The 13,716-nt window shown below is 43.8% G+C and overlaps 1 protein-coding gene across 2 annotated transcripts in view; it reads left to right on the forward strand.

Annotated features, from left to right (window-relative positions):
- Positions 1–3,799: 3,799 nt before the first annotated feature.
- The window catches only part of ZNF397 (zinc finger protein 397), a 46,998-nt gene continuing 37,081 nt past the window's right edge, over positions 3,800–13,716 (forward strand). Inside the window, exons 1-5 of one of the 2 annotated variants that reach the window (XM_045458312.1) lie at positions 3,814–3,877; positions 4,501–4,562; positions 5,151–5,647; positions 5,920–6,043; positions 9,272–10,311. In XM_045458312.1, the coding sequence (XP_045314268.1) occupies positions 5,234–5,647; positions 5,920–6,043; positions 9,272–10,311 (1,578 nt within the window). In that variant the 5' untranslated portion in view covers positions 3,814–3,877; positions 4,501–4,562; positions 5,151–5,233. Of the gene's footprint in view, positions 3,878–4,500; positions 4,563–5,150; positions 5,648–5,919; positions 6,044–9,271; positions 12,936–13,716 lie in introns of those variants that run through there. The other variant, XM_045458310.1, reaches the window with a different exon arrangement.

Consider the following 13,716-nt stretch of genomic DNA (forward strand, 5'->3'; position numbering starts at 1 on the left):
CACTTAACCAACTGACCCACCCAGGAACCCCTACTTTCAAGGAGTTTATCTAGCTTGATGAAATTGAAAGAGAGCACTGTTGAATGTGATACAGTAATTCAGGCAGTTAAAATGTACTGAATAGCCTTACTCACCAATTACGGATGTATGAACCAGGAGTGGGGCTTCACCAGATGCTGAATCTGCAACACCTTAATATTAGCCTTTCCAACCTGCAGAACAGTGAGAAATAAATTTCTGTTGTTTATAAGCCACTGAGTCTATGTGGTACTTTTGTGATAGCAGCCCAAACAGACTAAGACCTCATGGCTAAAGTTCTTAAGAATAGTAAGTTGCTATCCCACTGGGAATTTTAACCAAGTCCTACACATTAGCTATAACTCTCGTCTACACCTCTTGCAGCTAAGTATTTGGTTTATCTTTTAAATATATGCACCATCTTATAAGGAATAACTAGAATTTCAATTTCTTTTTCTAGGTCTCACTTTCTTACCTATATAGGTGAATCAGCTTAACTACTGGAGTAGACGCTGCTATTACACACTCAACATTCATCTGTTTATCCCCTTTTTCTGCCTCTTGGAAGGCAGATGAGAGTCAGTAAAGTATCCTCCAAACTGAGAAGGCACTTTGAGACCAGAAAAATGACACAAGCCACCCCCCGACCTTTACAGACTCTTACGGTAATTTACAGGGAGAATCAGGCAGACAGACGATCCGAAGCCCCATTCAGCTATCCCCCACTAAGTCTGGCTCTTAATCCCTAGCTTCTATAGAGGAAAGGGCATGAGGGGTGACGCCATAGGGTAGTTATCTCAAGTGGTGTCACCTGTGCACCAGTTCTAGCTCTACTAATTTTCTAAAGTGGAAACTTCTGTGCATCCCTTTAGGGACAATTAGAAGAAGCCTTCCCGCATTCAGGTCAGGGCGTGCATCAATCTCCAAGGGGCCTGAAACATGTAGCCCCAAGGGAGGTCACTGCGAGGGCATCAACAGCATGGAGGGCCAAAGACGGAATCAGTGTTCTCAGCACACCTACACTGCCTTAACATTTCTGCCTTTTTAACATAACCTAATTTTGTTTACCTTCCCCACATTGCCTTTCAGGAGAGACTGGCCCCTCCTCATACGTGGGATATGAATTTCAATTGGCCTGAGCCCATCATGGATGCCTCACCACTTTTTGGTGATAGGCACAGACAGTTGAAGCACTTTTAACTAATAAGAGAAGAAATCTGCTGGGGGGAAGTCATCATTAGTCTTAAAAGGGGGCAGAACAGGGACTCTTGGGTGGCTCAGTCGATTAAACATCTGACTCTGGGTTTCAGGTCAGGTCATGATCTCGTGGTTCGTGGGATTGAGCCCCAGGTCAAACTCTGTGCTGACAGTGCAGAGACTATGTGGGATTCTCTCTCTCTCTCTCTCTCTCTCTCCTCTCCCTCCGTCCCTCCCTCCCTCCCTCTCCCATTATAAATAAATAGAGGCATAACATAAGGGTGTTCTCTTTTTCTGCTCTGGATATTATCTGTAATCTGAAACTAAGGTAGTCATTTTAAGACCATAAGGGAAGCCAGACTGGAAAACAGTCCAACACACTTAAAAATGGCAGAACAGGGACACCTGGATGGCTCAGTCAGTTGAGCATTCATGAGCTCGGGTCATGATCCCAGGGTGGTGGTATTGAGACTCATGTCAGGCACCATGCTGAGCACAGAGCCTGTTTGAGATTCTCTCTCTCCCTCTGCCCCTCTCCTCTGCTTGTGCTAACATTAAAAAAAAAAAAAACTTTTTTAACTTTAAAAACAATGGCAGAGCAAAAAGAGGGAAGGGACCTGGGTCCTCGACAATATTGTCAAGCCCTATTTACCACATTTGGTTGGTTCACAGCCAATCCCAGGGATGGCCTTACCTTCACACATGGAGCTATGTGGGATAATAAAAAGGCTTAACCAGTAAGGACATTTAGTAAGGTTTTCTATTACTGCAGTTAAAAGCATTCCTTCTCTCTTTCAACAGTTTCACTCCTAAGTTCCACTCCTACTTCTCCATGTAAGTGTGGTAGACTGGACTCAAGGGTAATGTCCTTCTATGTTCAAGCTGCTCTTCCTGTTAAAAGGTGGAGTCTATTTCCCCTTCCCATGAGTCTAGTCCTTCTGCCAACAGAATACCGCAGAAGTGGGACGCCTCAGTGGCTCAGTTGGTTACGCATCCACCTTCAGCGCAGGTCACGATCTCTTAGCTCCTGAGTTCAAGCCCCACATCCGGCTCTGTGCTGACAGCTCAGAGCCTGGAACCTGCTCCTGATTCTGTCTCTCTCTCTCTCTCTCTCTCTGCCCCTCTCCCACGGGCACTCTGTTTCTCTCTCACAAAAATAAACATTAAAAAAAAAATAAAGAATATCGCAGAAGTAATGTAATGCCAATTCCAAACCTAAGTCTTAAGAGAACTAGCCTGTTCCCTTTCTTCTTCACTCTGTTGGAAGCCCTGCACCATATAAAGTGCTAAACTCCTTAGGCTAAGCTCCGGAATGATGAGAAACTGCATGGAGAGAGGTTTTATGGAGAATCAAGTAACTCCAGCACCAAGGTCACAGCAATGTGAGTGAAGTCTTCCTGGACCCTCTGATCTCCATTAAGCCATGCAGGCTGCCACCCCGTAAAGCATGAGCTACCCATCTCTGCTAAGCCCTCCCTGAATTCCTGACCACAGAATTGTGAGCAATAAAACACCTGCTGTTTTATCTATGCAGGAACAGATAACTGAAACATATGGTAATATTTGTTCTCTTAATTGATAAAATTACCAGTTGGTTCACAATTATTAAGAACTAAAAGCTAATTATTTTTCCCCAGATATGTGCGTCCTAATTGTGTTAGCTCGCAAAAGATATTTCGAACTATGCATCACCTTGTGCCAAAATTAAAAAAAATAAATACAAAGAAAATATTTGTAAAAACTGAGAGTTGATATCATTAGCAAGTAAAACAAATTCTTGCAAGTTTAAAGAAAAATAGTAACACCTCAATTTAAAAAATGGGAAAAGCCATTTCCTTGAAGAACCATAAATGAGAGGGAAACCATAAATGAGAGGGAACCATAAATGAGAGGGAAATACCTTAATCCCAAATTCACTAATCCAAATGAAACTGAAGTTAAAACAACATGAAGCATCATTTTTCATCTACTAAATGGCCAAGAAAAATGTAAACACTAAGTCTTAATGCCTGGTGGGTTCCAGTGAAAAAATGGGAAAACCCTCCGTTAAGTCGCAGAGTCTGGGACGCCAGTCTTCTTGAACAACGGGGACTCGGGCGTCTGTGTTCACGCGCTGCTTGACTTTGGGCACTGTCTATAGCTGTACAGTGGGCATAATAAAGCCACGGCACAGAGCTGCTGTAAGGCAAAAATGATATGCATACGGAAGAGCAATAGAAATGGTTACTTTTTGTCTGGCTTGTTCATCTACGTGTTTATTTTTGTCGGAGATACTGGAAACGCACTGGGATTACAGAAAATCCTAACACTTTTCTGGAAAACTGCAGGGGAGATGATAGGGAGTGGTGGCGGTGAGAGGTCAGGGTAGGAGGCAGCCAAGGCTGGAAGCAGCGCCCTCCCTCGTAAGGCAACCTCTCAGAAAGACGCCCGCCCGCCGACTCATTCACACCCGGGCCTCGACGCTCCGCGGGGCTCCCGTCCGGAGGGAAGGCGATGGGAACGAAGGATCCACGGCGCTGATTGGCTGCCTGTGAGCACGGGGCGGGATACACGAAGGCTCCCGAGGTTGCGCGAGCGGAAGGCCGCGGGCGCGCACTTCCGGTCTTTGTGGCTGGCTGTTTGGAGTCGGCGGCTTGCTCCCTGGCCGCTGCTGGGCTTCGTGGTGAGGGACTCGGGCCCCGAGCGGAGGGAGGGCGGGTATGGGGTGGGCCCGCCGCCCGGGCGGCGGGCGCAAGGTGAACGAGCCCTGCTCCCCGGCCTGGCCGTCCCCGGGTCGCGACCCCTTGTCCGGGCGGCGTTTCTGAGCGTCCTGGGGACCAGAGGAGGCCACCTTAGGCCCTTGCTTTCCAGCAGAGAGGGCAGTTACTCCCCCACCCCGTGACTTCGCCAATGCTGAAGTTTAACCGGGATACAAACATATACAGGCTAATGCGGCTGGGCTGGCTTAATAAACCTAAATGTGAGCCTAAATACTTCTAATCTCTAAAGTTACTTGTACTGTTAGGATCAAATTGTAATTGATTTGTCCTGCTGTTTCAAGGGCATACCCTCCTATGGATGGATATTCACCCATCCCTAGAATCAAGTCATGTGTGACCTCTATCACAGAGTTTAATACATAATTATCTGTTCCCGTATTTTTCTCTAAATGCTTTCTCCCGTATATTCTAAGTTTTAGAACGGAGATTGACGTTTTTGCTGATTTTGTGTCTCCGTGACAATTGATATCTTTTTGAACACACAGTAAACGTTTTAACAAACATTTCTTGGTTAATTCCTCTGTAGATTCATTTACTCACAAGCAAAAACCTTTGTATTCTTAAGCCTGGCTCACGACAGAGCCCATGGTAAGTGCCTCTGTGTTTGTTGAAGAAATGCATTGAAAACCAAATTTGATCAAATGGCAGTTACCAAAAAGTGTTTTTATTTAAATCAACTTCTGTTCAATATGATTTTTTAAAATGTTGTTACTACCGCAAATGAAAATATTATTTGCCATAGCTAGAGGGTAACTAAAAATAAAATTTTAAAAACCAGTATTATTAAATCCTAGCTGGATAGAGTTACCCTTGGAAGTCTGAGGCTTATACTTCATAAAAAAGGGAATTCTGCAAGTTTTACAGACAAAGATTTTTTTTCCTATACCATCAGGATTGAAAGAAAATTGAAAAGGAAATTTCTCAGTTTGTGATTCATGTTAATATTGCATTCTTTTGCTTCTAAAATAATTTCTTAGGGCATTAGTGGTAGACATTCCACTATGGAAGACAAATGGGATGAGTGACTTTTAGTTTGTTGCTTGATTGTCTATTTAGTTATAGTCTCAAACTTCTTCCCTTTCAATGTATTACTGGCATGACTGATATTTATTATAAATCTTAGAGTTGTTTTTTTTTTTTCTGCTGCTAAGTTAACAGTGCTTTTGTATCTTTCAGGCAAGAAGAAATTACTCAAAGAAACTGTGAAGTACTACAGTACTCAGTTGTGCTGAGCTTTCGGCTAAGCTGTTCAAGCCAAAATGGCTGTGGAATCTAGAGCAGTTTCAACCCTGGTACCTCAGAATCCTCAGGAACAAGAACTAATACTAGTGAAAGTAGAAGAAAGCTTTTCCTGGGGTCAGAAGTTTAAGCAGAGTGCGAGTACCCGATCCTGCCAAGAATTGTTTCGCCAGCAATTCAGGAAGTTTTGCTACCAGGAGACACCTGGACCCCGGGAAGCTCTGGGCAGACTCCAGGAGCTTTGCTATCAGTGGCTCATGCCAGAGTTGCACACGAAGGAGCAGATCCTGGAACTGCTGGTGCTGGAGCAGTTCCTGAGCATCCTGCCTGAGGAGCTGCAGATCTGGGTTCAGCAGCATAGCCCAACAAGCGGCGAGGAAGCTGTGACCCTATTGGAAGATTTGGAGAGGGAATTTGATGATCCAGGGCAGCAGGTGGGAACAGGGAGATGTGGTATGTTGTGGGAAGAGAAATTTACAGACTGATGCATGTAGCATCCTCATAGCAGTGGGATGAAAATTTGTCTCTACTGAACCATACCTTGAAGTGACTACTGTGCCCATACCTATCCCTGTCCTTAAATAGGTCTTTTTTTTTCCCCCCTGTTGCTCATCCCTGGGGATGTCATTGACCTCTTTCAGATTTTTACTAAGCATTTTCCCTAGGGAGTTTCTCACAAAATTAACCATGTTTTAACTGATTTCAGGGACCAGCAGTGCCATGGAAGGATCTGACATGTCTTGGAACATCCCAAGAGTTAACAAACATCCCACTCCAACCTTTAAAGACACAACTGAAACCCTGGGAACCTTGCCTTTCCCCCAAAAGTGGTAAGAAAATAGAAACTCACCTGGGAACTATTATCAGGCGTCTGGTTTTGAGGATACAGAATTAATTGGATTTTACAAACATGCCACATGTGAGCCTCCCCTTTATTACTCTGGACCAGAGGTATTCACTTCAGCAGCTTTGTATTTACTAACCCTCAGGAAGTGCAGTCAGTCTTTCTTGTGTCAGTTTCCCTGGCATTTATTCATTTACTCCTTGGTTATATAACTTAATAGGGTGCTAATACATGTCTGCTACTGTGGTAGGCACTGGGTCTCTGCCTCAAGGAACTTTTACATCTAGATGGGGTGGACAAGTGAAAAGGCAATTGCAATATAGTATAGTAAATTCTAGAATAAAAGTGGGCTTTAGGTACTGTGGGGGCACATATGAACACACCTAACCCAACCTTAGAGGTTCAAAGAGTACTTCTCAGAGGAGGAGACATCTGAGCTAAGATTTGAACAATGAGTAAGGAGAAAACTAGGTAAATAGGGTGGGAGTTTTTCCCATCCTAAAGGGAGAAACTTTTTCTACTCACACACTTCTGACACTGGATGTGTGGGGGTTTTCCTTCACATTAAGCAACACTAATTCTGACACACCAGAATTAGGGCCGACCCCACAGGTTAAAGTTTCAGTCCCACAAGGCTGCCTCCCTTCCTCCCCGCCGCCACCTCCGCTTATAATGAATCCCCAGGTTACCCACCCTTCTTTCCGATTTGGCTGCAATTCAGACATCACATGACCACCTCCTCAGGTTTCATAATTTGCCGTAATAGCTCACAGAACTCAGGGAAACACCTTGCTTACCATTACCAGTTTATTATAAAGGACACAGGTGAACAGCCATATGAAGAGGTACTTCAGGCAAGATCCAGAAGGGTCCTGAGCACAGGAGCTTCTGTCCCTGGGGAGTTAGAGGTTCACCACTGTCATGGCACTTGGATGCGTTCATCATCCTGGAAGCTCTCTGAACCGCTTTGTTTAAGGTTTTCATAGAAGTTTCATTACATAGGCATGGTTGATTAGATCATTGGCCATTGGTTAACTGAATGTCCAGCCCCTCTCCCTGGAGGTCAGGAGGCAGAGCTGAAAGTTCCAACCTTCTAATCATATAGTTGGTTCCTTTGGTAGCCAGCCCCTACCCTCCAGGAGTTACCTCACTAGCATAAACTGAGGTACTGGTTGATAGGGGCTTATTATGGGTAACAAAAGACACTCTTCTCACCTCTACCACTTAGGAAAGAAGTTGCAAGGGTTTTTAAAGCTCTGTGCCAGGAGCTGAGGATGAAGACCAAATATATATTTCCTATATTATAATATCACACAAGCAAAGGCCACAAAGTCCTGACGGTGGGAAAATACAACCCATTCTGGGAATTGCAGGTGATTCAATTTAACTTGAGAGAATTCATAGGGGAGAAATGGTGAGACATAACCAGAGAGAAAAAGGAGACCCAGGTTGTGAAAACTTGTGGGACATCTTAAGTAGTTTGAAGGAGTGCAGTGGAGCACAGTTGAAAGGTTTTGGACAAGGGAGTAGTTGATTGGATTTGTGCTTTAGAATCTAGCTGCAAAGTGGAGAATGGATTAGAGGAAGGCGAGAGTGGAGTCCTGTTAGAAACTGTTGTAATCTAAATGGCCACAGTGAATAAATTAAGATGTATTACAGTGAGAGATGGGGACAATCAAAGCTGTCTCTTGACCAGGATTTTAAGTTGCATTGCAGTAGCTGGTCATGGTTAAAAGTGGAGAATGTGGGAAAGGAGTTGAGGATGATACTCAGGTTTTAGTCTTAAACAGCTTGGTTAATGATGGTGCTATTCATGTAAATGCGAAAATATAAGGGAAAAAATATATACCTGATGATGTGTTTAGCCATTTGGGGGCTTGTGAGATATTCACAAGTAATATCCCAGTTAACACTGGATATGATAGTCTAGAGTTTAATAGGGAGAACTGGGATAGAACTGGGGACCTGGGGAGACATTAGCTTATAACATAAGTAGTGATTGAAACCTGGGTGGTAGACAGTTTGTAGAGGGAGGACACATGAGAACCCAGAACAGCACCTGAAGGACCTTGTGTTTGAGTGATTGACCTTGAATCTAAGGAACAGCCCCCAGAAATCAGGCTAACATAACCGGAAGAGAAATGTCTCTAGAGGAAGGTGTGGTCCCAGTGTCAGTGCTACAGGGAAGCCAACTAAATAAGATCCAGAAAGTATTTACTGGATTACGCATCTATGGTGTTGGTGACATTGATGAGAGTAGCATGGTGGGGAGGGGGTGCACAGGTGAGGCAGAAACCAGATTGCAGAACAGAGATGAGTAAGGCTAACTTTCAAGAAGCTTTACTCTGTGGGCACCAGGGTGGCTCAGTTGGCTGGGCATCCAACTCTTGATTTTGGCTCAGGTCATGATCTTGCAGTTCATGAGATTGAGCCCTGCGTGGGGCTCTGCTCTGAACGTGGAGGCTGCCTGGGATTCTCTCTCTCCCTCTCCCACTGCCTCTCCCCTGCTCATGCGCATGTGTGTGCAAGTGCTCCCTCTCTCGCTGTCTCTGTCTCTTTAAATAAAAAGAAGCAGCATCAGCTGTACACCGAATGGAAGTGAGGTTGCATGAAGGAGATGTGTAGGCAAGGAGCTTGATTTGAAAAAGATGAGAGGGGCGCCTGGGTGGCTCAGTCGGTTAAGCGTCTGACTTCAGCTCAGGTCACGATCTCGCAGTCTGTGAGTTCGAGCCCCGCGTCGGGCTCTGGGCTGATGGCTCAGAGCCTGGAGCCTGCTTCCGATTCTGTGTCTCCCTCTCTCTCTGCCCCTCCCCCGTTCATGCTATGTCTCTCTGTCTCAAAAATAAATAAAAAAACGTTAAAAAAAAAAATTTAAAAAAAAAAAAGAAAAAGATGGGAAATTTGGGCTTGTTTAAATGGTGATGAATGGGAGTCAGCAGATAAAGAGGTTGAAAATAATAGGAAAGGAATAGTAGGTAATTGATCAATTGAAGTTTCAGAGGAAGTAGGAAAGAATAAACTTCAAAGTGTAGATATAGGCGTTAGTTACTCGAAAGGAGGAGGGAGGGACCCTAGTATGGCCCGTTAAAGAAAGATATATGTGGACAGTGACCTCTTTTGTAAGGAGAAGCCTGTATTTCCTCTCACATGGAAAGTAGGTATTGAGAGTGACTGGAGAAATAAAACAGTCTGTTTTTTGCTATTATCATTTCAGATTGTGAGAACAGTGAAACAGCAACAAAGAAGGACATTTCAGGAGAAAAGTCACAAGGACTTCCCCAGGAAACTTCATCTGGAGGAATTAGTGAACCTGAAAGCAATTTAGAGTGGCAACAAGGAAATGCTACAGGGGAGAAGTTAAGAAGATCCCCTTCCCAAGGGGACAGCTTTAGTCAAGTAATCTTCACACACAAATCTCTGGGAAAGAGAGACCATCATGAGCCTCAAAGCAGCTTGATTCTAAGTACAAACTCTATAACTTATCAGAAAGTTCCTACAGAAGAGAGACCTTATAGATGTGATGTATGTGGGCACAGCTTCAAGCAGCATTCCTCTCTAACACAACATCAGAGAATCCATACTGGAGAAAAGCCCTATAAATGTAACCAGTGTGGAAAGGCTTTTAGCTTGAGGTCATATCTTATTATTCACCAGAGAATTCACAGCGGTGAGAAGGCATATGAATGTAGTGAATGTGGGAAAGCCTTCAATCAGAGCTCAGCCCTCATTAGACATCGCAAAATTCATACTGGTGAGAAAGCTTGTAAATGTAACGAATGTGGCAAAGCATTCAGTCAAAGTTCATATCTCATTATACATCAAAGAATTCACACTGGCGAGAAACCCTATGAGTGTAATGAGTGTGGGAAAACCTTTAGCCAAAGCTCAAAGCTTATTAGACACCAGCGAATTCATACAGGAGAGAGACCTTATGAATGTAATGAATGTGGAAAAGCTTTCAGGCAGAGTTCAGAACTGATAACCCATCAGAGAATACATAGTGGGGAGAAACCCTATGAATGTAATGAGTGTGGAAAAGCTTTCAGTCTGAGCTCAAACCTCATCAGACATCAGAGAATTCATAGTGGAGAGGAACCTTATCAGTGTAATGAATGTGGCAAAACTTTCAAAAGGAGCTCAGCCCTTGTTCAGCATCAGAGAATCCATTCTGGGGATGAAGCTTATATATGTAATGAATGTGGGAAGGCTTTCAGGCACAGATCAGTCCTCATGCGCCATCAGAGAGTCCACACTGTAAAGTAACTTGTGAATACAAGGAATGTTGTAAATATTTTGGTCAGATTTATATCTTTGTTAGTTGAAAGGGTTTACTTTGGAACAAGACTCCAGACTGGTAAACTACCAGATCTTGAGTCATTCTGACTTAAAGCAGCACTTCTCAATGCTACTGCAAATTGTCCTTTGAAAGCTTTTCCTGTGACTAATCAGAATAGCAGATGGAAGAATCACTGCTTCCAGCTTTTCTCTTACTATTAGGAATACTCAGGAGATAAGAAAAATGGGAATATAACATTGAAACCTCATTTTCCACGAGAATGTCACAAAGAGGGTACAGCAACCCAGGCTGTGTCACTGCACCTGATTGTCCACATACCAGGTTTGGGATATGGTGTGGACAATATGAGGGACGTTTTGTCTCAGGAATACAAAAAATTTACTGACCAATTAAGAACAATGACAGGGCAGCAAGACAGATGGGGAAATAGTTCATCAGTGACTTACTGAGCCTGTGACAGCCCAGAAATGAGGTAGTGAAAGAATCCAAACTAATGTATCCAACAGCTATTTTTTGAGGGCCTGCTTTGTGCCAGGCACTAGGAATACAGTGGGAAAGAAGATAGTCTGTACAGTTTAATGGACAAGGAAGACAGGCAGTGATACGGTATAATCACTGCTGTGGGGCATTAGGAGTACCTGACTCAACCTTGGATCAGGGAAAGTTTCTGAGAAAAACGATGAAGGATGAGTAGAAGTTAGCCAGGAAAGTAGGCAGGCCAGGGAACAATATGCCCAGTAGAGGGAACAATAGACAAAGGTCAGGAAGAATGGCATATCTATGAAATGAAAAGGCTGTTTTGTGTGGAGCATTCCTGTTGAGTTCCTTTTGGGGTGGAGTCATGTCTGTTAAGCATGGATGTAGCCAGAACCTGGTGAGCAGTGCTGGTAGTAAAACAGGAGCCAGGGGAGAAGCTTCTGTTACTGGACAAAACCTGGAGTTCTTGGACGACCGGGGAAAGGGAGCTGTCTTGGGCTTGTGTGAGCTGGGGGAAAGGGTTAACTATAGTTTCCTGGCCTGTAGGTTAAGCTAGACCTTGGGGGTGGGTGGGGTCAGAAAGAGCCTAGCCTAGTGGTTAAGAGGTTAAGCATCTGTTGGGAGTCCTGAATCTTCCCTTTCCTAAACAGAGGACTCCTGGTTCTTAAGACTGTCAGAGCTGCTGTCTGCGTCCTGCTAACTCCCAAGGCTCTGGGTCAGAAGCTGCTATGGCTACCACGTTTGTTTCTGGGGCTACACCCCCACATTTCTAGCGTATTCCCTTGGCTCAGATGCTAAAAAACGTTGTCAGTCGCCAAGTGACTGACCCCTCACAGGCACCTCACACATGTTCAGTTTTGTCTTATATCAGCAGTATTTCAGTCTTGTGAATTTTGTTAAGGACAATGGTAAAGGGAAGTAGACATAACAGTCATGGTCCATCCAGAGACCACCTCTGACAACCCATCAGGAAACGTATCCCTTGACTGGTGCTTCTCAGTGCAATGCAGAAAGGTGTCTTAAGTTAGTGAGCAACAGAAAGTCGTGGTCAGAATACCTAACAGGTGAGTTCTAACACACCTTACCAAAAACAGAAATCTGTGGGAATCTGGAATCCTGTGCATAAGAAAATAATTTTCACGAGGATAAGTAGACAGCACTCCTGTTGGGGCATATGTAGATGAGCAGGTAATAACCAGGAAGAATGGCAGGTGAACTAAATGCCCATGCTTGGAGAGAGAATGTGAAGACAAAGGGATTGGATAACAAAGTAACATGGTAAGAGCTATTCATATTCAACTCTTAGGTTTCCTCTCAAGATGAGGACTCAAACAAACTGAAAAGGGTAGGATAATTATTAAGTAGGAATTGATAAAACACATTACAAAAGGGAGAGATTGTTTATAAAGAGAGTTCTTAACATTTATCAGTAAGAAACATAATACTTTGCTGAGGGCTTTGTATGTATGTATCTTTCTCCAACAGCTCATATCTTGCAGATGAGGAAGTGAAGCTTAAGATCATGGGTTAGTATCCTATCGCTAAAAAGTGGTGAGGTCAGACTTTGAACCCAGGCAATAGGAATCCAGAACTTTTCTGTGGAGCCACTTACCTCTAGAATCTCCCCATGAAAAAGTCCCAGTAGAAAAGATTGTACTTAAGTAAGCAAATCACAAAAGAACAAATGCCAACAGATGACAAATGGTCAGCCTTGCAAGATGTGTATTAAAGCAAGAGTTGAGATGGCACTTTTTTCCCCCCTCATCAAATGAGAATTCAGGGAACCTGGGAGTTCAGTGCTGCTGGTGAGATGTGACTAGATACTGTCTCTGGCAATCAATACCAGAAGCCTTAAGCATTGCCTTGTGACTTTAAAATTCTACCTGTAAATGTATGCTTCAGAAAACATCATGAATGTATACAAAGTCTTAAAAAGCTGTTAAAATGATGTTGATTGATGTCAAAAGAAATGGCAGCGTATCTTGGGTAAAAATATGTACACTATGACTCCATGTAAAAATATATTTATGCATTAAAAATACTGGAAATAATAATCTCAGACTGCTATACCGGCTAGCTGGTGATAAAATTACAGATGATTTAATTTTTTTCTTGTGATTTTCTGTGTCTTCCAAACTCTTCTACAATAAATACTTTTAAACTTAGAGGAAAAAAAAAAAGGTTAAAAGGAATGAAAGCCCAGGATAGTCAAGAAATACTAAGAAAAGTACATGCTTTCTGTAGCATCTGTGTCCCTCCCAAGTCCTGGGAGGTTAACTTGTTAACTCCCACATGATGTCATTAAGTGACAGTGGCAGACACACCCATCTCACACTAGTGTACCAACAAAAGCCATCTGTAAATTATAAATCTCTGTTCAAATACAAGTTATTTGTATGAAGGTTATCTGTAGTTGAGAAAAGCAGTAACCTTGAAGTGGAGCCTCTTGTTCATGTTAGTGCTTCTTGAATTCTGCAGCCATGGGCAAGTCACCTTACAACTTGACCCTCGGTTTAAAGGAGCTGGGGTAGGGGTGCCTGGGTGGCTCAGTTGGTTAAGCGTCTAACTTTGGCTCAGGTCATGATTTCACGGTTTGTGAGTTCAAGCCCCGTATCAGGCTCTGTGCTGACAGCTCAGAGCCTGGAGCCTACTTCACATTCTGTGCCTCTCTGTCCCCCCACCCTCGCTCACAATCTGTCTCCCTCCTTCAAAAAATTAACATTAAAATATATATATAGGGGCGCCTGGGTGGCGCAGTCGGTTGAGCGTCCGACTTCAGCCAGGTCACGATCTCGCGGTCCGTGAGTTCGAGCCCCGCGTCGGGCTCTGGGGCTGATGGCTCAGAGCCTGGAGCCTGCTTCCGATTCTGTGTCTCCCTCTCTCTC

Source organism: Leopardus geoffroyi, chromosome D3 (genome assembly GCF_018350155.1).
Source record: "Leopardus geoffroyi isolate Oge1 chromosome D3, O.geoffroyi_Oge1_pat1.0, whole genome shotgun sequence".
Classification (NCBI taxonomy): Eukaryota; Metazoa; Chordata; class Mammalia; order Carnivora; family Felidae; genus Leopardus; species Leopardus geoffroyi.